General features: G+C 37.1%; 1 protein-coding gene across 3 annotated transcripts in view; it reads left to right on the plus strand.

Moving 5' to 3' along the window:
• Positions 1-21616, plus strand: part of zbtb16a (zinc finger and BTB domain containing 16a) — a 485240-nt gene extending 463624 nt beyond the window's left edge. For all 3 annotated transcript variants that reach the window (XM_061962821.2, XM_061962820.2, XM_061962822.2), the window contains exons 6-7: positions 7665-7835; positions 21362-21616. In XM_061962821.2, coding sequence (XP_061818805.2) covers positions 7665-7835; positions 21362-21591 — 401 coding nt within the window. In that variant the 3' untranslated portion in view covers positions 21592-21616. The remainder of the gene's footprint in view (positions 1-7664; positions 7836-21361) is intronic.
• Positions 21617-26477: the final 4861 nt, after the last annotated feature.

The raw sequence follows: 26477 nt of genomic DNA on the forward strand, positions 1-26477 counted from the left end.
TATGTTTTTTTAAGGCGCGCACACGCACTCTGCTTTCATGAAACATCTCAACTACATATACCAGATATTTGAAGATTTTAATTTTTTTTTTACAGTAATGAAATAATTAATTCCCTTAGTAATTATTAAAGAATAATTACATTTTGATTTAATAACTTTTTTGGCAAAGTATCAAATAACTATAGTTAATTTTCTTCTTAAAAGTCATTTTTTTATTGCTCATACGCGGTATTTTAATAAAAAAGGCATTAGCCGTCCTGGTATTCGCATCCCGCTCGCCGAGGCGCCCTAATTAAAAGCAGGTGAACGCCAGCCGCATTATTATTCCTGCGGCGTGGCGCGACCAATCGGTAACGTCGTAAACATCACCCTGTTTGCCGACAAGAAGATAAGACCACCTTCTATCTTTTCATTCTCTAACACTGTACAGTGAAAATATTCAACAGAAAGCCATCAGAGCCAAAAAAAAAACCCAAAAAAACTGCCGCTGCTAAGCTAACAAACACAACTGCCGTTACATGTCACTTGGCAACAGGCACCGCCTTTTAAAGGCGCACACACACACTCTGCTCTCATGAAACATCTCAACTGCATATGCCAGATATTTGAAGATTTTTTTTTTTTTTTTACAGTAATGCAATAATGAATTCCCTTAGTAATGAATTACATTTATTAAAGAGTACCATATTTTTCGGACTATAAGTCACAGTTTTTTTCATATTTTTTCATAGTGCGACTTATACTCAGGACGACTTATGTGTGAAATGATTAACACAATACCGTAAAATATCAAATAATATTATTTATCTCATTCACGTAAGAGACTAGACGTATAAGATTTCATGGGATTTAGCGATTAGGAGTGACAGATTGTTTGGTAAACGTATAGCATGTTCTATATGTTATAGTTATTTGAATGACTCTTACCATAATATGTTACGTTAACATATTAGGCACGTTCTCAGTTGGTTATTTATACTTATTCAGCCTGTTGTTCACTATTCTTTATTTATTTTAAATTGCCTTTCAAATGTCTATTATTGTTTTTGGGTTTTATCAAATAGATTTCCCCAAAAAATGCGACTTATATATGTTTTTTTAAGGCGCGCACACGCACTCTGCTTTCATGAAACATCTCAACTACATATACCAGATATTTGAAGATTTTAAAAAATTTTTTTACAGTAATGAAATAATTAATTCTCTTAGTAATTATTAAAGAATAATTAAATTTGTGATTTAATAACTTTTTTGGCAAAGTAACAAATAACTATAGTTAATTTTCTTCTTAAAAGTCATTTTTTTATTGCTCATACGCGGTATTTTAATAAAAAAAGGCATTAGCCGTCCTGGTGTTCGCATCCCGCTCGCCGAGGCGCCCTAATTAAAAGCAGGTGAACGCCAGCCGCATTATTATTCCTGCGGCGTGGCGCGACCAATCAGTAACGTCGTAAACATCACCCTGTTTGCGGACAAGAAGATAAGACCACCTTCTATCTTTTCATTCTCTAACACTGTACAGTGAAAATATTCAACAGAAAGCCATCAGAGCCAAAAAAAAACAAAAAAAAACTTCCGCTGCTAAGCTAACAAACACAACTGCCGTTACATGTCACTTGGCAACAGGCACCGCCTTTTAAAGGCGCACACACACACTCTGCTCTCATGAAACATCTCAACTGCATATGCCAGATATTTGAAGATTTTTTTTTTTTTTTTTTACAGTAATGCAATAATGAATTCCCTTAGTAATGAATTACATTTATTAAAGAGTACCATATTTTTCGGACTATAAGTCGCAGTTTTTTTCATAGTTTTTCATAGTGCGACTTATACTCAGGACGACTTATGTGTGAAATGATTAACACATTACCGTAAAATATCAAATAATATTATTGATCTCATTCACGTAAGAGACTAGACGTATAAGATTTCATGGGATTTAGCGATTAGGAGTGACAGATTGTTTGGTAAACGTATAGCATGTTCTATATGTTATAGTTATTTGAATGACTCTTACCATAATATGTTACGTTAACATATTAGGCACGTTCTCAGTTGGTTATTTATACTTATTCAGCCTGTTGTTCACTATTCTTTATTTATTTGAAATTGCCTTTCAAATGCCTATTCTTGGTGTTGGGTTTTATCAAATAAATTTCCCCCAAAAATGCGACTTATATATGTTTTTTTAAGGCGCGCACACGCACTCTGCTTTCATGAAACATCTCAACTACATATACCAGATATTTGAAGATTTTAATTTTTTTTTTTTACAGTAATGAAATAATTAATTCTCTTAGTAATTATTAAATAATAATTAAATTTGTGATTTAATAACTATTTTGGCAAAGTAACAAATAACTATAGTTAATTTTCTTTTTAAAAGTATTTTTTTTATTGCTCATACGCGGTATATTAATAAAAAAGGCATTAGCCGTCCTGGTATTCGCATCCCGCTCGCCGAGGCGCCCTAATTAAAAGCAGGTGAACGCCAGCCGCATTATTATTCCTGCGGCGTGGCGCGACCAATCGGTAACGTCGTAAACATCACCCTGTTTGCGGACAAGAAGATAAGACCACCTTCTATCTTTTCATTCTCTAACACTGTACAGTGAAAATATTCAACAGAAAGCCATCAGAGCCAAAAAAAAAAACCAAAAAAAACTGCCGCTGCTAAGCTAACAAACACAACTGGCGTTACATGTCACTTGGCAACAGGCACCGCCTTTTAAAGGCGCACACACACACTCTGCTCTCATGAAACATCTCAACTGCATATGCCAGATATTTGAAGATTTTTTTTTTTTTTTACAGTAATGCAATAATGAATTCCCTTAGTAATGAATTACATTTATTAAAGAGTACCGTATTTTTCGGACTATAAGTCGCAGTTTTTTTCATAGTTTTTCATAGTGCGACTTATACTCAGGACGACTAATGTGTGAAATGATTAACACATTACCGTAAAATATCAAATAATATTATTGATCTCATTCACGTAAGAGACTAGACGTATAAGATTTCATGGGATTTAGCGATTAGGAGTGACAGATTGTTTGGTAAACGTATAGCATGTTCTATCTGTTATAGTTATTTGAATGACTCTTACCATAATATGTTACGTTAACATATTAGGCACGTTCTCAGTTGGTTATTTATACTTATTCAGCCTGTTGTTCACTATTCTTTATTTATTTGAAATTGCCTTTCAAATGTCTATTCTTGCTGTTGGGTTTTATCAAATAGATTTCCCCCAAAAAATGTGACTTATATATGTTTTTTTTAAGGTGCGCACACGCACTCTGCTTTCATGAAACATCTCAACTACATATACCAGATATTTGAAGATTTTAATTTTTTTTTTTTACAGTAATGAAATAATTAATTCTCTTAGTAATTATTAAGTAATTATTAAATTTGTGATTTAATAACTTTTTTGGCAAAGTAACAAATAACTATAGTTAATTTTCTTCTTAAAAGTCATTTTTTTATTGCTCATACGCGGTATTTTAATAAAAAAGGCATTAGCCGTCCTGGTATTCGCATCCCGCTCGCCGAGGCGCCCTAATTAAAAGCAGGTGAACGCCAGCCGCATTATTATTCCTGCGGCGTGGCGCGACCAATCGGTAACGTCGTAAACATCACCCTGTTTGCCGACAAGAAGATAAGACCACCTTCTATCTTTTCATTCTCTAACACTGTACAGTGAAAATATTCAACAGAAAGCCATCAGAGCCAAAACAAAACCCCAAAAAAACTGCCGCTGCTAAGCTAACAAACACAACTGCCGTTACATGTCACTTGGCAACAGGCACCGCCTTTTAAAGGCGCACACACACACTCTGCTCTCATGAAACATCTCAACTGCATATGCCAGATATTTGAAGATTTTTTTTTTTTTTTTACAGTAATGCAATAATGAATTCCCTTAGTAATGAATTACATTTATTAAAGAGTACCGTATTTTTCGGACTATAAGTCGCAGTTTTTTTCATAGTTTTTCATAGTGCGACTTATACTCAGGACGACTTATGTGTGAAATGATTAACACATTACCGTAAAATATCAAATAATATTATTGATCTCATTCACGTAAGAGACTAGACGTATAAGATTTCATGGGATTTAGCGATTAGGAGTGACAGATTGTTTGGTAAACGTATAGCATGTTCTATATGTTATAGTTATTTGAATGACTCTTACCATAATATGTTACGTTAACATATTAGGCACGTTCTCAGTTGGTTATTTATACTTATTCAGCCTGTTGTTCACTATTCTTTATTTATTTGAAATTGCCTTTCAAATGTCTATTCTTGCTGTTGGGTTTTATCAAATAGATTTCCCCCAAAAAATGCGACTTATATATGTTTTTTTAAGGCGCGCACACGCACTCTGCTTTCATGAAACATCTCAACTACATATACCAGATATTTGAAGATTTTAATTTTTTTTTTTACAGTAATGAAATAATTAATTCTCTTAGTAATTATTAAAGAATAATTAAATTTGTGATTTAATAACTTTTTTGGCAAAGTAACAAATAACTATAGTTAATTTTCTTCTTAAAAGTTATTTTTTTATTGCTCATACGCGGTATTTTAATAAAAAAAGGCATTAGCCGTCCTGGTATTCGCATCCCGCTCGCCGAGGCGCCCTAATTAAAAGCAGGTGAACGCCAGCCGCATTATTATTCCTGCGGCGTGGCGCGGAGGCCGTCGGACTCGGTGATGGATTGTGATCTCCGCCGCGAATAGGCGGCGTGTCTTACAGCAGGAGGCGCTGATAACTTCATGCAGACAAATAAAGAGTGTCACATTTATTGATTTTTTTTTTTTTTTTTTGTCGTCCCTTACCAGGTCCCCCACACGTATACGTCCCCCTCCTTCGCCGTCACAATAATGGGAAGGTGTTCAAAGAGAAGTGTGTCGCCTAAATGTGATCGGCATTTAAAGTGCGGGGCAAAAAAAAAAAAAAAAACACACAAGAAAGCCTTAAAATAAGATAATATGCCGGGCAGAGCTGCCAGATTGTCTTTTAGCGGCGGCACGTAACGAGAAAATGCAATTTATTCCCCGGCACGCCGTTGCTCGGACAGGCAGATAATGAAAGGCATAGGTCATTGATGGCGACTTTAAGCTGCGGCGTCGGAGTGAAATGCATTAATAAATAGACACGTTACTGGACTGGAGAGTGCCGCAGCGTGCAGGTAGAAGCCCCTCATCAAACACCAGGATGCAATTAGACCACCCGGCCGCCGCCCGGGCTGCAGTCTGCCATGTCGGGATTTAAACATGAGCTTTTCAAGACATTCGTCTGATGGACAGGAAGGAAAACAAACAACATGTTTGCAGGTTTTGGGTGAGATTATATCCAGCTCATCTTTAAAAATTGGAACACAACAGGGATTCTTATTAAACGTACAGTCGCGATCAAAAGTTTGCATACACGTGTAAAGAACATAATGTCATGGCTGTGTTGAGTTTCCAATCATTTAATCTACTCAAAGGACAATAGTGTGGTGTTGGATATGGTTCAGAGTAGTCAGTGTGCAGCTTGTATAGCAGTACAGGTTTACTATCAACACACAGTTTGTATCTAAACAGCTGCCAACACAAGTGAGTAGCAGGTGAATTGTACTATAAGCAAGCGATTTTTTTTGTTGTTTTTATTTTTTTTTACTAAATTTAATTACAAACCCCGTTTCCATATGAGTTGGGAAATTGTGTTGGATGTAAATATAAACGGAATACAATGATTTGCAAATCATTTTCAACCCATTTTCAATTGAATGCACTACAAAGACAACATATTTGATGTTCAAACTCATAAACTTTTTTCAACTTAGAATTTCATGGCTGCAACACGTGCCAAAGTAGTTGGTAAAGGGCATGTTCACCACTGTGTTACATGGCCTTTCCTTTTAACAACACTTTGGGAACTGAGGAGACACATTTTTGAAGCTTCTCAGGTGGAATTCTTTCCCATTCTTGCTTGATGTACAGCTTAAGTTGTTCAACAGTCCGGGGGTCTCCGTTGTGCTATTTTAGGCTTCATAATGCGCCACACATTTTCAAAGGGAGACAGGTCTGGACTACAGGCAGGCCAGTCTAGTACCCGCACTCTTTTACTATGAAGCCACGTTGATGTAACACGTGGCTTGGCATTGTCTTGCTGAAATAATCAGGGGCGTCCATGGTAACGTTGCTTGGATGGCAACATATGTTGCTCCAAAACCTGTATGTACCTTTCAGCATTAATGGCGCCTTCACAGATGTGTAAGTTACCCATGTCTTGGCCACTAATACACCCCCATACCATCACAGATGCTGGCTTTTCAACTTTGCGTCTATAACAATCCGGATGGTTCTTTTCCTCTTTGGTCCGGAGGACACGACGTCCACAGTTTCCAAAAACAATTTGAAATGTGGACTCGTCATGCCACAGAACACTTTTCCTTTTTTGTATCAGTCCATCTCAGGCCCAGCGAAGCCGGCAGCGTTTCTGGGTGTTGTTGATAAATGGCTTTCGCTTTGCATCTTTGAGTTTTAACTTGCACTCACAGATGTCGCGACCAACTGTAGTTACTGACAGTGGTTTTCCGAAGTGTTCCTGAGCCCATGTGGTGATATCCTTTACACACTGATGTCACTTTTTTCCAAGGTCCGTAATATCATCGCTTACGTGCAGTGATTTCTCCAGACTCTCTGAACCTTTTGATGATATTACGGACCGTAGATGGTGAAATCCCTAAATTCCTTTGCAATAGCTGGTTGAAAAATGTTGTCCTTAAACTGATCGACAATTTGCTCACGCATTTGTTGACAAAGTGGTGACCCTCGCCCCATCCTTGTTTGTGAATGACTGAGCATTTCATGGAAGCTGCTTTTATACCCAATCATGGCACCCACCTGTTCCCAATTAGCCTGTTCACCTGTGGGATGAACAGGTGAAATGCAAACGGAGCGAGGTTCCCCAGACAGGAACGTTATCATGGACGCCCCTGCTTATTTCAGCAAGACAATGCCAAGCCACGTGTTACAACAGCGTGGCTTCATAGTAAAAGAGTGCGGGTACTAGACTGGCCTGCCTGTAGTCCAGACCTGTCTCCCATTGAAAATGTGTGGCGCATTATGAAGCCTAAAATACCACAACGGAGACCCCCGGACTGTTGAACAACTTAAGCTGTACATCAAGCAAGAATGGGAAAGAATTCCACCCAAAAATGTGTCTCCTCAGTTCCCAAACGTTTACTGAGTGTTGTTAAAAGGAAAGGCCATGTAACACAGTGGTGAACATGCCCTTTCCCAACTACTTTGGCACGTGCTGCAAAAATAAAGTTTATGAGTTTGAACATCAAATATCTTGTCTTTGTAGTGCATTCAACTGAATATGGGTTGAAAAGGATTTGCAAATCATTGTATTCCGTTTATATTTACATCCAACACAATTGCCCAACTCATATGGAAACGGGGTTTGTAACTGCAAGTATGTCAACGTGTGAAAACAACCTGTCATTTCCAGCTGAGGGAGCCTCACTCCATTCAGTTTATATGAAAACAATCCACCAATATTAATATTCAGCTCACAGTAAAGAAAATAAGCCCCAATTTTCCTGACTATGCAGTGGAAGTATAACCTTTTTTCCCGCCCTCCTGCAGCCGGGGACCACCCGTACGAGTGCGAGTTCTGCGGGAGCTGCTTCCGCGACGAGAGCACGCTGAAGGGCCACAAGCGCATCCACACCGGCGAGAAGCCCTACGAATGTAACGGCTGCGGCAAGAAGTTTAGCCTCAAGCACCAGCTGGAGACCCACTACCGCGTGCACACAGGTAAGAGTTCTCATTTACCCGCACAGGGATTATGTCCCACTTCATTAGGGACACCTGCACAATCGAACTCTGTCTAAAAAGTACAAAGACACTTATTTTCATTGACACTATTAAATCATTACTCTTTTAACAATGTGTTTATTGTTCCTAATACTTTGCTTATTATTGCGTATTACTGTATAATTATTACAATTAAAATAGTTAATTGTAGCTTTAAAAAGTAGTACAACTACAAAAAAATAAACATTATAACATCATTATTTATCTTAGAATAGTAATATTTATTGTGTGTTATTTTTTTAAGAAACATAAATGCACAAATACATATATAAATGTATTTTTAATGAATAAATTAAAATTAAAAAAGGACTACTAATAATAATAGTGATGATATTTTATAATATATAAATACATAATTCAATATTGTATTGAATAAAAAGTATGGAATCTGTAGAAAAATAATATGCATTTTTATCCAGTTTTGCACCAAAGTTTGACAAAATACTACTTTTTGCACCATCCTGCTCGCTATCACATATGTCATTACTAAGGGAAGCTATTATTGCATTACTTAAAAAAATAATAATAATAATAATTAAAATATCTGGCATATGCAGTTAAGATGTTTCATGAGAGCAGAGTGTGATATATTTTATCATATAAATAAATGTTGCTATAAAAATGTTTTTTGTTGACTGTAAATTAAGGAAACTGTGGGAAAATAATATGCATCTTTATCCAGTTTTGCACCAAAATTACACAAAACCTGTTTACTACTAATCGCACCATCCTGCTCGCTATCACATATGTCATTACTAAAGGAAGCTATTATTGCATTACTTAAAAAAATAATAATAATAATAATTAAAATATCTGGCATATGCAGTTAAGATGTTTCATGAGAGCAGAGTGTGATATATTTTATCATATAAATAAATATTGCTATAAAAATGTTTTTTGTTGACTGTAAATTAAGGAAACTGTGGGAAAATAATATGCATCTTTATCCAGTTTTGCACCAAAATTACACAAAACCTGTTTACTACTAATCGCACCATCCTGCTCGCTATCACATATGTCATTACTAAAGGAAGCTATTATTGCATTACTTAAAAAAATAATAATAATAATAATTAAAATATCTGGCATATGCAGTTAAGATGTTTCATGAGAGCAGAGTGTGATATATTTTATCATATAAATAAATATTGCTATAAAAATGTTTTTTTGTTGACTGTAAATTAAGGAAACTGTGGGAAAATAATATGCATCTTTATCCAGTTTTGCACCAAAATTACACAAAACTTGTTTACTACTAATCGCACCATCCTGCTCGCTGTCACACATGTCATTACTGAGGGACGTTACTATTGCATTACTTCAAAAACAATTAAATACAATTCAAATATCTGACATATGCAGTTAAGATGTTTCATGAGAGCAGAGTGTGATATATTTTATAATAGAAATACATAAATAAATATTGCTATAAAAATGTTTTTTGTCGACTATAAATTAAGGAGACCGTGGGAAAATAATATGCATCTTTACCCAGTTTTGCACCAAAATTATACAAAACGTGTTTACTACTTTTCGCACCATCCTGCTCGCTATCAAACAAACAAATGGCACTGATGGAAAATTAACTATAGTTATACGTTACTTTACCGAAAAAGTAATTGAATTACAAATGGAATTATTCTTTAATAAATGTAATTCATTACTAGGGGAAGTTATTATTGCATTACTTTAAAAAATAAAAAATTCAAATATCTGGCATATCCAGTTGAGATGTTTCATGAGAGCAGAGTGTGCCTGTTGCTAATTGACGTGTGACGTCAGCGCCCAGAAAGAGCAGCATTAACTCAGCTGTGTTTATTATCTTGCACTCGCAGTTTGCGGACAGTGACGGCAGCTCTGTTAAATCACTGTATTGTGTTAGCGCTCGTTAATAAAGAGATTAAATATGCTTCCGTGGAGAGGGACAAGCGGTAGAAAATGGCTGGATGGCTGGAGTCTCCTTGTCCACAAACAGCGTATTGTAGGATTGCAAGCTTGACACTTCAATCATTGATTTATTGTTCATTATTCCCTCGTAGTAGTAGTAGTGTGTACGTGTGTTGTTTGCTGTGTGATGTTGCCTCCTTCTATTTGATATCAAGTTGATGTTAGTGTGGTGCTGCTTGTAGCTTTTATGAGTAAAAAGTTACTTCCTGTATTGAACTTGCTGTGCTTCCGACGCTCTCAAGTTGACGTACAACCACATCAAAGTAGTGTTACACGTGACATCAAACCAATCAGTAACGGCGTAACAAAATATCGTTTTACTCATAAAAGCAACAAGCAGCACCACACTAACATCAACTTGATATCAAATAGAAGGAGGCAACATCACACAGCAAACAACGCGTGGGCTAAGCACACACACACACACATACATGGGAACAAATCAATTAGTGAAGTGACAAGCATGCAATCCAAACATTACCCTGTTTGCGGACAATAATATAAGACAGCCATCAAAGCACATGCTATATCTTTATTCATTAACACAGGACGGTGAAAAGATCCAACAAAATGCCATCAGCGACAAAACAAAAACACAAAAAAAACCTGCCGCTTCTTAGCTAACAAACACAACTGAGCTAATGCTGGGCGCTGACGTTACATGTCACTTGGCAACAGGCACCGCCTTTTAAAGGCGCACACACACACACACTCTGCTCTCATGAAACATCTCAACTGCATATATATATTTGAAGTTTTTGTTTTGTTTTGTTTTAAGTCATGCAATAATAACTTACCTTAGCACTGAATTACATGTATTAAAAGATCATTCAAATTGCAATTTAATTAACAAATAACTATAGTTAATTTTGTTTTCAAAAGTAATTTTCCAAACAGTGCATCCCACAGAAAGGTATTAATAATGATAAATGTGATCAGTGCCATTTGCTCGTGTGATAGCGAGCAGGATGGTGCGAAAAGTAGTAAACAAGTTTTGTATAATTTTGGTGCAAAATTGGGTAAAGATGCATATTATTTTCCCACGGTCTCCTTAATTCATAGTCAACAAAAAACATTTTTATAGCAATATTTATTTATGTATTTATATTATAAAATATATCACACTCTGCTCTCATGAAACATCTTAGATATTTGATTTTTTTTTTTTTTCTTAAAGTAATGCAATAATAACTTCCCTTAGTAATGACATGTGTGATAGCGAGCAGGATGGTGTAAAAAGTAGTTAACAAGTTTTGTGTAATTTAGGGGCAAAACTGGGTAAAGATGCATATTATTTGTCTACAGTTTCCTTAATTTATATTCAACAAAAAACATTTTTATAGCAATATTTATTTATGTATTTATATTATAAAATATATCACACTCTGCTCTCATGAAACATCTTAACTACATATGCCAGATATTTAATTTTTTTTATTTTTTTATTTTATTTTTTTGAGGTAATGCAATAATAATTTCCCTTAGTAGTGACATATGTGATAGCGAGCAGGATGGTGCGAAAAGTAGTAAACAAGTTTTGTGTAATTTTGGTGCAAAACTGGGTAAAGATGCATATTATTTTCCCACGGTTTCCTTAATTTATATTCAACAAAAAACTTTTTTATAGCAATATTTATTTATGTGTTTATATCATAAAATATATCACACTCTGCTCTCATGAAACATCTTAACTGTATATGCCAGATATTTGAAGTATTTTTTTTAAAGTAATGCAATAATAATTTCCCTTAGTAATGACATATGTGACAGCGAGCAGGATGGTGCGAAAAGTAGTAAACAAGTTTTGTGTAATTTTGATGCAAAACTGGGTAAAGATGCATATTATTTTTCTACAGTTTCCTTAATTTATATTCAACAAAAAACATTTTTATAGCAATATTTATTTATGTATTTATATTATAAAATATATCACACTCTGCTCTCATGAAACATCTTAACTACATATGCCAGATATTTAATTTTTTTTTTTTTTTGAGGTAATGCAATAATAATTTCCCTTAGTAGTGACATATGTGATAGCGAGCAGGATGGTGCGAAAAGTAGTAAACAAGTTTTGTGTAATTTTGGTGCAAAACTGGGTAACGATGCATATTATTTTCCCACGGTTTCCTTAATTTATATTCAACAAAAAACATTTTTATAGCAATATTTATTTATGTATTTATATTATAAAATATATCACACTCTGCTCTCATGAAACATCTTAACTACATATGCCAGATATTTAATTTTTTTTATTTATTTATTTTATTTTTTTGAGGTAATGCAATAATAATTTCCCTTAGTAGTGACATATGTGATAGCGAGCAGGATGGTGCGAAAAGTAGTAAACAAGTTTTGTGTAATTTTGGTGCAAAACTGGGTAAAGATGCATATTATTTTCCCACGGTTTCCTTAATTTATATTCAACAAAAAACTTTTTTATAGCAATATTTATTTATGTGTTTATATCATAAAATATATCACACTCTGCTCTCATGAAACATCTTAACTGCATGTGCCAGATATTTAAAGTTGTTTTTTTAAAGTAATGCAATAATAATTTCCCTTAATAATGACATATGTGACAGCGAGCAGGATGGTGCGAAAAGTAGTAAACAAGTTTTGTGTAATTTTGGTGCAAAACTGGGTAAAGATGCATATTATTTTTCTACAGTTTCCTTAATTTATATTCAACAAAAAACATTTTTATAGCAATATTTATTTATGTATTTATATTATAAAATATATCACACTCTGCTCTCATGAAACATCTTAACTACATATGCCAGATATTTAATTTTTTTTATTTTTATTTTTTTTTTTTTTGAGGTAATGCAATAATAATTTCCCTTAGTAATGACATATGTGATAGCGAGCAGGATGGTGCGAAAAGTAGTAAACAAGTTTTGTGTAATTTTGGTGCAAAACTGGGTAAAGATGCATATTATTTTCCCACGGTTTCCTTAATTTATATTCAACAAAAAACTTTTTTATAGCAATATTTATTTATGTGTTTATATCATAAAATATATCACACTCTGCTCTCATGAAACATCTTAACTGCATGTGCCAGATATTTAAAGTTGTTTTTTTAAAGTAATGCAATAATAATTTCCCTTAATAATGACATATGTGACAGCGAGCAGGATGGTGCGAAAAGTAGTAAACAAGTTTTGTGTAATTTTGGTGCAAAACTGGGTAAAGATGCATATTATTTTTCTACAGTTTCCTTAATTTATATTCAACAAAAAACATTTTTATAGCAATATTTATTTATGTATTTATATTATAAAATATATCACACTCTGCTCTCATGAAACATCTTAACTACATATGCCAGATATTTAATTTTTTTTATTTATTTTTTTTTTTTTTTTGAGGTAATGCAATAATAATTTCCCTTAGTAATGACATATGTGATAGCGAGCAGGATGGTGCGAAAAGTAGTAAACAAGTTTTGTGTAATTTTGGTGCAAAACTGGGTAAAGATGCATATTATTTTCCCACGGTTTCCTTAATTTATATTCAACAAAAAACTTTTTTATAGCAATATTTATTTATGTGTTTATATCATAAAATATATCACACTCTGCTCTCATGAAACATCTTAACTGCATGTGCCAGATATTTAAAGTTGTTTTTTTAAAGTAATGCAATAATAATTTCCCTTAATAATGACATATGTGACAGCGAGCAGGATGGTGCGAAAAGTAGTAAACAAGTTTTGTGTAATTTTGGTGCAAAACTGGGTAAAGATGCATATTATTTTTCTACAGTTTCCTTAATTTATATTCAACAAAAAACATTTTTATAGCAATATTTATTTATGTATTTATATTATAAAATATATCACACTCTGCTCTCATGAAACATCTTAACTACATATGCCAGATATTTAATTTTTTTTATTTTTATTTTTTTTTTTTTTGAGGTAATGCAATAATAATTTCCCTTAGTAATGACATATGTGATAGCGAGCAGGATGGTGCGAAAAGTAGTAAACAAGTTTTGTGTAATTTTGGTGCAAAACTGGGTAAAGATGCATATTATTTTCCCACGGTTTCCTTAATTTATATTCAACAAAAAACTTTTTTATAGCAATATTTATTTATGTGTTTATATCATAAAATATATCACACTCTGCTCTCATGAAACATCTTAACTGCATGTGCCAGATATTTAAAGTTGTTTTTTTAAAGTAATGCAATAATAATTTCCCTTAATAATGACATATGTGACAGCGAGCAGGATGGTGCGAAAAGTAGTAAACAAGTTTTGTGTAATTTTGGTGCAAAACTGGGTAAAGATGCATATTATTTTTCTACAGTTTCCTTAATTTATATTCAACAAAAAACATTTTTATAGCAATATTTATTTATGTATTTATATTATAAAATATATCACACTCTGCTCTCATGAAACATCTTAACTACATATGCCAGATATTTAATTTTTTTTATTTATTTTTTTTTTTTTTTTGAGGTAATGCAATAATAATTTCCCTTAGTAATGACATATGTGATAGCGAGCAGGATGGTGCGAAAAGTAGTAAACAAGTTTTGTGTAATTTTGGTGCAAAACTGGGTAAAGATGCATATTATTTTCCCACGGTTTCCTTAATTTATATTCAACAAAAAACTTTTTTATAGCAATATTTATTTATGTGTTTATATCATAAAATATATCACACTCTGCTCTCATGAAACATCTTAACTGCATGTGCCAGATATTTAAAGTTGTTTTTTTAAAGTAATGCAATAATAATTTCCCTTAATAATGACATATGTGACAGCGAGCAGGATGGTGCGAAAAGTAGTAAACAAGTTTTGTGTAATTTTGGTGCAAAACTGGGTAAAGATGCATATTATTTTTCTACAGTTTCCTTAATTTATATTCAACAAAAAACATTTTTATAGCAATATTTATTTATGTATTTATATTATAAAATATATCACACTCTGCTCTCATGAAACATCTTAACTACATATGCCAGATATCTAATTTTTTTTATTTTTTTATTTTATTTTTTTGAGGTAATGCAATAATAATTTCCCTTAGTAATGACATATGTGATAGCGAGCAGGATGGTGCGAAAAGTAGTAAACAAGTTTTGTGTAATTTTGGTGCAAAACTGGGTAAAGATGCATATTATTTTCCCACGGTTTCCTTAATTTATATTCAACAAAAAACTTTTTTATAACAATATTTATTTATGTGTTTATATCATAAAATATATCACACTCTGCTCTCATGAAACATCTTAACTGCATGTGCCAGATATTTAAAGTTGTTTTTTTAAAGTAATGCAATAATAATTTCCCTTAATAATGACATATGTGACAGCGAGCAGGATGGTGCGAAAAGTAGTAAACAAGTTTTGTGTAATTTTGGTGCAAAACTGGGTAAAGATGCATATTATTTTTCTACAGTTTCCTTAATTCATATTCAATTTAAAAAAAAATGTATAGCAATGTTTGTTTTTATGTATGTATTTATATTATAAAAAATCATCACACTCTGCTCTCATGAAACGTCTCTCAATTGCACATGCCAGATATTTTACCTTTTTTTTTTTTTCAAGTGCAATAACACATTATTACTTTCCTTTGTAATTAAATTAAAAATAATTCAATCACCTTCCTTTAAAAATATATCGTCTTTTATTGTCGTCCTGCAAGACGGTCTAAAAAAAATCTCAAATACCAGCGAGGAATCAATAAAAAAATGAGTACAAGACAAACATGGTCATTGTAAACAATCGCGGCGGGCCCCGGTGGTGTACGTGGTGGTGCTCTACACCCCGTGCATTGTCTTTGTGAAGGCCAAGTTCTCTCGTATTGGATGCTATTAGAAGGTGCAGGTGTGGCTAATGTTGTGTGTAAATGAGCTGCTTTTTTTTTGTTTTTTTGCCTCCCACTGCATTCATTAGGAACAGGAACACATTGTTGCAGCATATGGAGCGGTGGAGGGTCCGCACACACACACACACACACACACACACACACACACACACACACACACAGCAGATGCATATCTTTGTTGCCGCGCTACAGTAAATGAATGTCTCCAAAGACTGCCTATTGATCCCAGTATATTTAGAGCCCCATAAAGATGTTGACACAGTGATAAGCTGGCGGGCCCCAAGAAGACGGAGCGAGAAGCCCACCAGGATGGCGCGGGGCGGCCGCGGCTTTATGCTTTTCCTCGCCATTTCCTCTCTAATTCACACGGCACAGCTCCCATCTCCCTTTCAATAAGGCAGCTGTTAAGCCACACTATCAAGGCAGCCCGTCCAATAATTGGCTCCCGCCAACGCCCCCCCTCTACATCCAGGGGAGGGGGGGGGGGGGGGGGGGGGGGGGGGTTCGCGTTAAGCCGTAAGAGCGACGGCAGATAACGAGAGCAAGTGACAAGCTCGCCGTCAAAAGGCCACCTCACATAAAAGAGAGCAGCTTGATGGATCATTGGATCATTGACGCCCCCCCTGCCCCCCCTTTTGTACGGACCACTGCCAATGGCGGATCAATACCTGTGCCGGAGACACGGGGGTGCATTTGCAATTCATTATTGGCCGCTTACGTGAGGCCACCTTGTTTACAGTCTGGTTATCAATATCAACAGCTGTCTGCGTTTATTGGCTGCAGGGCGGGGTCAAGGTCAAACAGGGGGAGGGCGACGCCGCCCGTCGGGGCCTGACGGCTTCCGACAGCCCGTCTCAAATGCCACCGGCAAAAGGTCGCCATTTACATGTCTGACTTACGCCGGAGTGCGCGGATCGTTAGCGAGGTTAGCTCGGCGGGGCGTTGTTGATTTTAAACGTGTTCTGCTCTTTGATGTATGATTTGACGACATGGATCCGCCTCCTGGTTGATCGATGAGTTGGACTAGACACCGAATCATTTTCACCGATGGCCGCATTCAGAAAACTAACGCGGGTGGCATACTTAGGTACTTGTGCTTTCTCAGTTGGTTATTTTGAATACATTTGCAAAAATATCCATAAAAATAAATACAAAATGAAATTAAATTAATAAATTACATTACAATTGGAAAAAAATCACATTGTCATCATTGGGTATTGTGTGTAGAATTTTGAGGACACAATTGGATTTATTTAAGGCTGAAACGACGCGTCGACGTCATCGATTACGTAAATACGTCGACGCCGTTTTTGTCGACTAATTTAAAACCTCTTCTCACTCCTGCGCTTACCAAAAGGCGTGGGGTAAATTTAGGCCTGCGCTTATAAATTTGAGTGTGATGTAAGGATACCATCATGAAAAGCACATTTAATAAAAAAAAAAACGTTATTATGGTCTTACTTAGGGATGTCCCGATCCAGGTTTTTGCACTTCCGATCCGATACCGATATTGTTTTTGCACTTCCGATCCGATACCGATACTGACCGATACCGATACTGACCGATACTGGCCTATCCGAGCATGTATTAAAGTTTAAAGTTATTTAGCCTACTTAGTTGTCAGAATCATGTTGAAAAGGGTTTTAGTACTCTTGATAACAACTAGCCAGCTGAATTAGGGGAGTTTGAATAATACACAATGGTTGGTAACAAGAAACTGACCTGTTTATTCAAGGATAAACACAAAATAGACAAAATTATACATGACAAACAGAAATGGCATCATTGAACTTTTTTTAATATTGCGATATTTTAAGGCCATATTGCGATACACGATATATATATCTCTTGCATGGCAAGCTCCCGCCATCAGTGTGTGAATGTGTGTGTGAATGGGTGAATGTGGAAATACTGTCAAAGCGCTTTGAGTACCTTGAAGGTAGAAAAGCGCTATACAAGTATAACCCATTTATCATTTATTTATTCATCACTCTGCTCTCATGAAACGTCTCTCAATGGCATATGCCAGATATTTTACCTTGTTACTTTCCTTTGTAATTAAATTCAAAATAATGATGTTTGTGTATTCCCATAAATAAAAACACAGTAAAAATATGTTATGGAGAAATAGAAAAACACAGGAACATTTTTATTTCCATAGCAAAGTTTTCTTGTGTTTTTATGTATGGATATACATAAAAACACGGGGACAATATGTTATGGAAGTATACGAAAATACAAGAAAAATATCTTATGTAAATATATAAAAACACAGGAAAAACATGTCATTTCCAAAATTTTATGTAAGTATATACACAAAATTACAAGAAATATGTTATAAAAATACATAAAAACGCAGAAAAATATGTTAAGGAAATATATAAAAACACAGGAAAAACATGTTATGTGCATGACACATTTTTCCTGTGTTTTTATGTATTTATGAATACCGTATTTTCCGCACCATAAGGCGCCCTGGGTTAAAAGCCGCGCCTTCAATGAACGGCATATTTCAAAACTTTGTCCACCTATAAGCCGCCCGGTGTTGTAAGCCGCATCTAACTGCGCTAATAGGTCAGATAGGTCAGTCAAACTTTAATAATATATTAAAAACCAGCGTTCTAACAACTCTGTTCACTCCCAAAATGTACGCAAATGTGCAATCACAAACATACGTATATCAACATGGACAGAGCTGCGTGAAAAAAGCCACCCGGCCTCTTCGCGTAAACTTAAACTTACCTTAACCACTCGCTCATCTTTTCTTCATCCATCCCTTCGAGTTAGCTTTTATGATGACGCCGGCTGGAAAGGTCTCTTTTGGCAAGGTCTTCCTTTTGAATATCACCATGGGTGGAAGTTTCTGGCCATTAGCATGGCAAGCTAGAACCACAGTGAAGGATGACTTCTCATTCCCGGATGGAGAGATTGCGTCTTTTCATGAACCGGATCCCTGACGCTTAGTAGGAGCCATTTTGTGGTCTTTACAGATGTAAACACACAAAGGAAATGAAACGTACGGTGATATCCGCGCGCTTTTTCTTCTTCTACGCGGGCGGGTGGTTGCTTACAGTAGAAGAAGAAGCGCTTCCTGTTCTATGGGGGCGGGTGCTTACCTTGGCGGTTGCTTGCGTAGAAGAAGAAGCGCTTCCTGTTCTACCGGGAAAAAAGATGGCGGCTGTTTACCGAAGTTGCGAGATCGAAACTTTATGAAAATGAATCGTAATATTAATCCATATATAAAGCGCACCGGGTTAAAAGCCGCACTGTCAGCTTTTGAGTAAATTTGTGGTTTTTAGGTGCGGCTAATAGTGCGGAAAATACGGTACACATAAAAACACAGGGAAATATGTTATAAAAACACAGGAAAAACATGTTATGTCCATAACACATTTTTCCGGTGTATTTATGTATTTGTTGTCTGTCTATCTGTGTTGGCCCTGCGATGAGGTGGCGACTTGTCCAGGGTGTACCCCGCCTTCCGCCCGATTGTAGCTGAGATAGGCTCCAGCGACCCCAAAGGGAATAAGCGGTAGAAAAAATGGATGGATGGATGGATGTTTGCAGTTCAATTACTTTTTGGTAAAGTCACAAGTATCCATCATTATTTAAGTAATTTTTTCGTTTTCTTTTAAGTAATATCGAAATTCAAATCAAATCAAATCAACTTTATTTATAGAGCACATTTAAAATTTACCACAGGGGTAGCCAAAGTGCTGTACAATGAGCAGGTTAAAAGATAAAACGAGTACCGAGCAAACACAACACAACACAAACAGAACACGATAGAAAATAAATAATTAAAATAGAATTAATAAAAACATAAAAACATAAAAACAGGATCACAGCAGGTGTATTATGGGGCGCCATTGCAGGATGGATATCACTCAGTGTTAAAAGCCATGGAATAAAAGTATGTTTTTAAGAGAGATTTAAAAACAGGAAGAGAGGAGGCTTGTCTAACACTCAGGGGTAGGTCGTTCCAGAGCTTGGGAGCAGCAACGGCGAAAGCTCTGTCACCTCTAAGCTTCAGCCTTGTGTCAGGGACCGTCAACAGCAGCTGATCGGCTGATCTTAAGGATCGGGTGGGGCAGTAAGGCTGAAGGAGGTCGGAGAGATAGGTTGGCGCGAGGTTGTTTAGACATTTAAAAACAAATAAAAGGAGTTTAAAATGTATTCGGTAACGCACAGGGAGCCAGTGAAGGGACGCTAAAATAGGGGTGATGTGCTCACGTCTGCGGGTCTGTGTTAGCAGACGAGCAGCAGAGTTCTGCACGAGCTGCAGGCGGGCGAGGGAGGCCTGGCTAATGCCAACATACAGGGCATTACAATAATCAAGACAAGTCGAGATAAAAGCGTGGATTAATTTCTCAAGATCATGTCTTGATAGAAGCGGTTTCACTTTCGCTATTTGGCGTAATTGATAAAAGCTTTTTTGAACGACGCTGCTGATTTGTTTTTCGAATTTAAAATCTGAGTCAAACTTTACCCCCAGGTTTGTGACAGAGTCGCTGAGATACGGGGTCAGAGTGCCGAGGTCAACGTTGGGGGAGGGAGAGCGACTTGGACCGAACAACATAACTTCTGTTTTATCTTCATTTAGGCTCAGGAAGTTAGCTGAAAGCCAGACTTTGATGTCGTGCAGGCAGTCAATAAGACGTTGAACCGTGTTATTTTGTGCCATGGGAAAATAAATCTGGCAATCATCGGCATAAAAATGAAATGCAATACTGTACTTCCTAAAAATAGAACCAAGGGGGAGAAGGTAAAGCGCAAATAAAATTGGGGCAAGGATTGAGCCCTGGGGGACCCCATGTGGTAAAGGAGCTGTGGACGACATAAAACTGTCTACTTTTACACAAAAACTCCTGTCGGTTAGGTACGACCGGAACCAGTTGAGGGCGGCGCCCTTAATGCCCACACAGTTCTCAAGACGAGTGATTAAGGTGGCGTGGTCGACGGTGTGGAACGCAGCAGACAGATCTAAAAGCACCAGGACAACATATTTACCAGAATCAGTGGACAGGAGGATATCGTTAAAAACTTTTAGAAGCGCTGACTCTGTGCTGTGGAGGGCTTTAAAACCGGACTGGAACAGCTCAGTGATACCATTATCCTCTAAGAAGGGCAACAACTGACTGTAAACAACCTTCTCTAATATTTTGGAAATGTATGGAAGATTAGAGATAGGTCTGAAGTTAGAGAGGAGAGAGGGGTCGAGGCTGGGTTTTTTAAGTAGAGGTCCTACCACTGCATGTTTAAACTCTACTGGAACTATTCCAGAAGAGAGGCTACTATTGATAATGTTAAGGACACTTGATCCAATAGTAGCAAGTACCTCCTTAAACAGGCGAGGTGGGAGGGCATCTTCAGGAGAACCAGAGGGCTTCATATGACTAACTGTGTCACTTAAAAAAGAAAAGAAATTGATCAGAGCTGTTTATCTATTTTATGGAGCAATTTAGTTAATCATAGAACCGGCACCCAATGTTATTGAAAAGTATACATTTTTGACTTGGGAATCGTTTTGAATCGAGAATTGGTTCTGAATCGGATCGTGTGGTGTGGTGCCCCGAAGATTCGCAGCCCGGGTGTTTATACCCCTGTTCCACATGCTTATTAACATGTCCCCTTGTCTTCCACGTGGCTCCCCAGGTGAGAAGCCATTCGAGTGCAAGCTGTGCCACCAGCGATCCAGGGACTACTCGGCCATGATCAAGCACCTGCGCACCCACAACGGCGCCTCGCCCTACCAATGCACCATCTGCCTGGAGTACTGCCCCAGCCTGTCGGCCATGCAGAAGCACATGAAGGGCCACAAGCCCGAAGACGTCCCCCCTGACTGGCGCATAGAGAAGACCTACCTGTACCTCTGCTACGTCTGAGAGGGGCTTTGGAGAAGAGAGGTGGCGGAGTGGGCTTGGATGGGGGGGGGGGGGGGGGGGGGGGGGTTGGAGGAGGAGAATGTATCGGAGGCTGCGTTGACGACGTGGAAGCGTCCAAAGACTTGTCTTGCGAAAGCGGCAAACGACGACAAAAAGGAAGGTTGACGCGTCCGCCGTGTAGTTCGGAATCATCGGGTCATTGCCCCACCTTGTGTTGTTACTGTGTTATTATTTCAGGTTGGCAGGGAGGCGTTGCTGCTAGCAGTGTCGGCAGATTCTCAAGGGCTATCTGAACCGCCAGCAAACTGGTCGTAGATTCCTTCGTCGTCGTCCGCTTCCGTTACCCGTCACATAAAAAAAAAAAGATGTGAATCTTAAGAAGTTCATCACAGTGATGGACCGCTTTGTGTTTGTCGTAGTTGCGGTCGGCAACTAAGAACGTCTCTCGGCAGAGGCCGGGCGATTTTGAGTTGTGTACTTTCTATGAAATTTAGAGAAAATCTCCGAAAATACCGCAAATTTTTTTTTTATTATCATATAGTCTGAGCTGCGTGCTCCGCCCCCCCTCCACAAAAGTTTTGTGGTAATCTCTTAAAATGTTTTGTTGTTTATCCTGCTTAAAAAGTGTTCATGCATTATTCACTGAAAAGGTTTAAGGAAAATGTTAAAAAAGTGCCCTTACGACAACAACCCCCGGATGCGCACCCTTGCGCGTATCCGCACCGAAATTTGATTTGTTCTTCCTCGGCCTATGTCCTACCTTTATGCAAAGTTTTGTCATAATCAGTCAAGTCGTTTTTGCGTAGTCGGCAAAAAAGAAAACTGAGTCACCCTCAAAAAAAACGTACGTTTTGAATTGTAGCAGTTTCTGTTCTGTTCGTGTTCAAACAAAACCCCAATTTCCTGTGCGTCGGTAACTAGAACGTCACTCCGACTTCGGGTCAAATGATCAATTTTGATACACGACCCTTCCTTTTACTTACGTCTAAATTTCATGCATTAGTTGTTTAAGAAGGAAAATGTGTAAAAGTGCCCTTACAATAAGAATTCAATGTAGTCATTCCGTATCTGCACCAAAATTCAATTGAGTCTTCCTTAATTTATGTTCCACCTTTATGCCAAGTTTGGTCGAAATCGCTGAAGTCGTTTTTGCGTAGCGCGTACAAACAGATCCAAGTTCCTGTTCCTGTTAAAATAAAAGCACAAACTTCCTGTCACTCCAACCGACCAAAGCCGATTTGAACTGCTTCAATCATATCCACACCAATTTTGAGTTTGTTCTTCCTTGACCCGTGTTCCACCTATATACCAAGTTTTGCGGAAATCAGCGAAACAGTTTTTGTGTAGTTAACAAAAGACAAAGTGCTTATGAACAAATTGAACTCCTTCTCCCTGTTCTGTCACTCGACCAAATTGTACATCAAATAATTTTACCTATGCATGAATTTTCTTCAGTATGTCGCTCGTATAGTTCACTCGGTGATAAAAATAAAAATAAACGAAAATGTCTAAGTGCCCTTACAACAAAAAGTCCTTATCCGCATCTATACCAAAATTGGATAAATTCTTCTTTGACTTTGTCCTACTTTTTACGCAAAGTTCCTGTTCCTGGTCGGTTTATGTTCAAACTTTTTGGTGGGGACCACTGGAAGGCCAGACCTCAGCCAAGGCCAAAGTTGGATCAAATTGTACATCTTTAGAAATGCTCTATAAACATATGAAAGTTCCTGTTCCGGTTCCTGTTCCCATGACCACAACCTCCTTGATGGACTGCATTGACTGCAGACCTTCGCCAAGTTGAACGACTCAAACTTGGATCAAATCTTATCCTCTTAGGATCGTTAGAATCCTTGATTAGGTAGGACCAGGTCTAAAAGTGCCCTAACAACAATTCCGCACCAAAATAAAATTGGTTCTTCCTTGAACAAATCGTACTTCTTATCATCTTCCGATCTTCACAATCTTTGACTCGGTGATTCAAAAGGAAAATGCCAAAAAGTATCCTCACAACAAGAATTCCAAATCAGCACAAAAATTGAACTGGTTCTTCTACCACTTTACTCAAAAAGTTCTTATTGCGTAGCGCCTATAAACATATGAAAGTTCCTGTTCCGGTTCATGTTCACATGACCACAACCTCCTTGGTGGAGGACTACATTGACTGCAGACCTTCGTCAAGTTGAACGACTCAAACTTGCATCAAATCTTATCCTCTTAGGATCGTTAGAATCCTTGATTAGGTAGGACCAGGTCTAAAAGTGCCCTTACAACAATTCCGCACCAAAATAAAATTGGTTCTTCCTTGAACAAATCGTACTTCTTTTCATCTTCCGATCTTCACAATCTTTGACTCGGTGATTCAAAAGGAAAATGCCAAAAAGTATCCTCACAACAAGAATTCCAAATCAGCACAAAAATTGAACTGGTTCTTCTACCACTTTACTCAAAAAGTTCTTATTGCGTAGCGCCTATAAACATATGAAAGTTCCTATTACAGTTCCTGTTCACATGACCACAACCTCCTTGATGGACTGCATTGACTGCAGACCTTCGCCAAGTTGAACGACTCGAATTTGGATCAAATCTTATCCTCTTAGGATCGTTAGAATCCTTGATTAGGTAGGACCAGGTCTAAAAGTGCCCTTACAACAATTCCGCACCAAAATAAAATTGGTTCTTCCTTGAACAAATTGTACTTCTTATCATCTTCCCATCTTCAAAATCTTTGACTCGGTGATTCAAAAGGAAAATGCCAAAAAGTATCCTCACAACAAGAATTCCAAATCGGCACCAAAATTGAACTTATTCTTCTTCCACTGTACTCAAAAAGTTGTTTTTACGTTGCGCCTCTAAACATATGAAAGTTCCTGTTCCGGTTCATATTCACATGACCACAACCTCCTTGGTGGACTACATTGACTGCAGACCTTCGCCAAGTTGAACGACTCAAACTTGCATCAAATCTTATCCTCTTAGGATCGTTAGAATCCTTGATTAGGTAGGACCAGGTCTAAAAGTGCCCTTACAACAATTCCGTACCAAAATAAAATTGGTTCTTCCTTGAACAAATCGTACTTCTTATCATCTTCCGATCTTCACAATCTTTGACTCGGTGATTCAAAAGGAAAATGCCAAAAAGTATCCTCACAACAAGAATTCCAAGTCGGCACCAAAATTAAACTGGTTCTTCTACTACTTTACTCAAAAAGTTGTTATTGAGTAGCGCCTCTAAACATATGAAAGTTCCTGTTCCGGTTACTGTTCACATGACCACAACCTCCTTGGTGGACTACATTGACTGCAGACCTTCGTCAAGTTGAACGACTCAAACTTAGATCAAATCTTATCCTCTTAGGATCGTTAGAATCCTTGATTAGGTAGGACCAGGTCTAAAAGTGCCCTTACAACAATTCCGCACCAAAATAAAATTGGTTCTTCCTTGAACAAATCGTACTTCTTATCATCTTCCGATCTTCACAATCTTTGACTCGGTGATTCAAAAGGAAAATGCCAAAAAGTATCCTCACAACAAGAATTCCAAGTCGGCACCAAAATTAAACTGGTTCTTCTACTACTTTACTCAAAAAGTTGTTATTGAGTAGCGCCTCTAAACATATGAAAGTTCCTGTTCCGGTTACTGTTCACATGACCACAACCTCCTTGGTGGACTACATTGACTGCAGACCTTCGCCAAGTTGAACGACTCAAATTTGGATCCTCTTAGGATCGTTAGAATCCTTGATTAGGTAGGACCAGGTCTCAAAGTGCCCTCACAACAAGAATTCCGCACCAAAATAAAATTGGTTCTTCCTTGAACAAATCGTACTTCTTATCATCTTTCGATCTTCAAAATCTTTGACTCGGCGATTCAAAAGGAAAATTCCAAAAAGTATCCTCACAACAAGAATTCCAAATCGGCACCAAAATTGAACTGGTTCTTCTTCCACTTTACTCAAAAAGTTGTTTTTACGTAGTTCCTCTAAACAAATGAAAGTTCCTGTTCCGGTTCCTGTTCACGTGACCACAACCTCTTTGGTGGACTACATTGACTGCAGACCTTCGCCAAGTTGAACGACTCAAATTTGGATCCTCTTAGGATCGTTAGAATCCTTGATTAGGTAGGACCAGGTCTCAAAGTGCCCTCACAACAAGAATTCCGCACCAAAATAAAATTGGTTCTTCCTTCAACAAATCGTACTTCTTATCATCTTTCGATCTTCAAAATCTTTGACTCGGCGATTCAAAAGGAAAATTCCAAAAAGTATCCTCACAACAAGAATTCCAAATCGGCACCAAAATTGAACTGGTTCTTCTTCCACTTTACTCAAAAAGTTGTTTTTACGTAGTGCCTCTAAACATATGAAAGTTCCTGTTCCGGTTCCTGTTCACGTGACCACAACCTCTTTGGTGGACTACATTGACTGCAGACCTTCGCCAAGTTGAACGACTCAAATTTGGATCCTCTTAGGATGGTTAGAATCCTTGATTAGGTAGGACCAGGTCTCAAAGTGCCCTTACAACAAGAATTCCGCACCAAAATAAATTTGGTTCTTCCTTCAACAAATCGTACTTCTTATCATCTTTCGATCTTCAAAATCTTTGACTCGGCGATTCAAAAGGAAAATGCCAAAAAGTATCCTCACAACAAGAATTCCAAATCGGCACCAAAATTGAACTGGTTCTTCTATCACTTTACTCAAAAAGTTGTTATTGCGTAGCGCCTATAAATATATGAAAGTTCCTGTTCCGGTTCCTGTTCACATGACCATACCATCCTTAGTGGACTACATTGACTGCAGACCTTCGCCAAGTTGAACGACTCAAATTTGGATCCTCTTAGGATCGTTAGAATCCTTGATTAGGTAGGACCAGGTCTCAAAGTGCCC

The sequence above is a fragment of the Nerophis lumbriciformis genome, linkage group LG09 (assembly GCF_033978685.3).
Source record: "Nerophis lumbriciformis linkage group LG09, RoL_Nlum_v2.1, whole genome shotgun sequence".
In the NCBI taxonomy this organism is placed as follows: Eukaryota; Metazoa; Chordata; class Actinopteri; order Syngnathiformes; family Syngnathidae; genus Nerophis; species Nerophis lumbriciformis.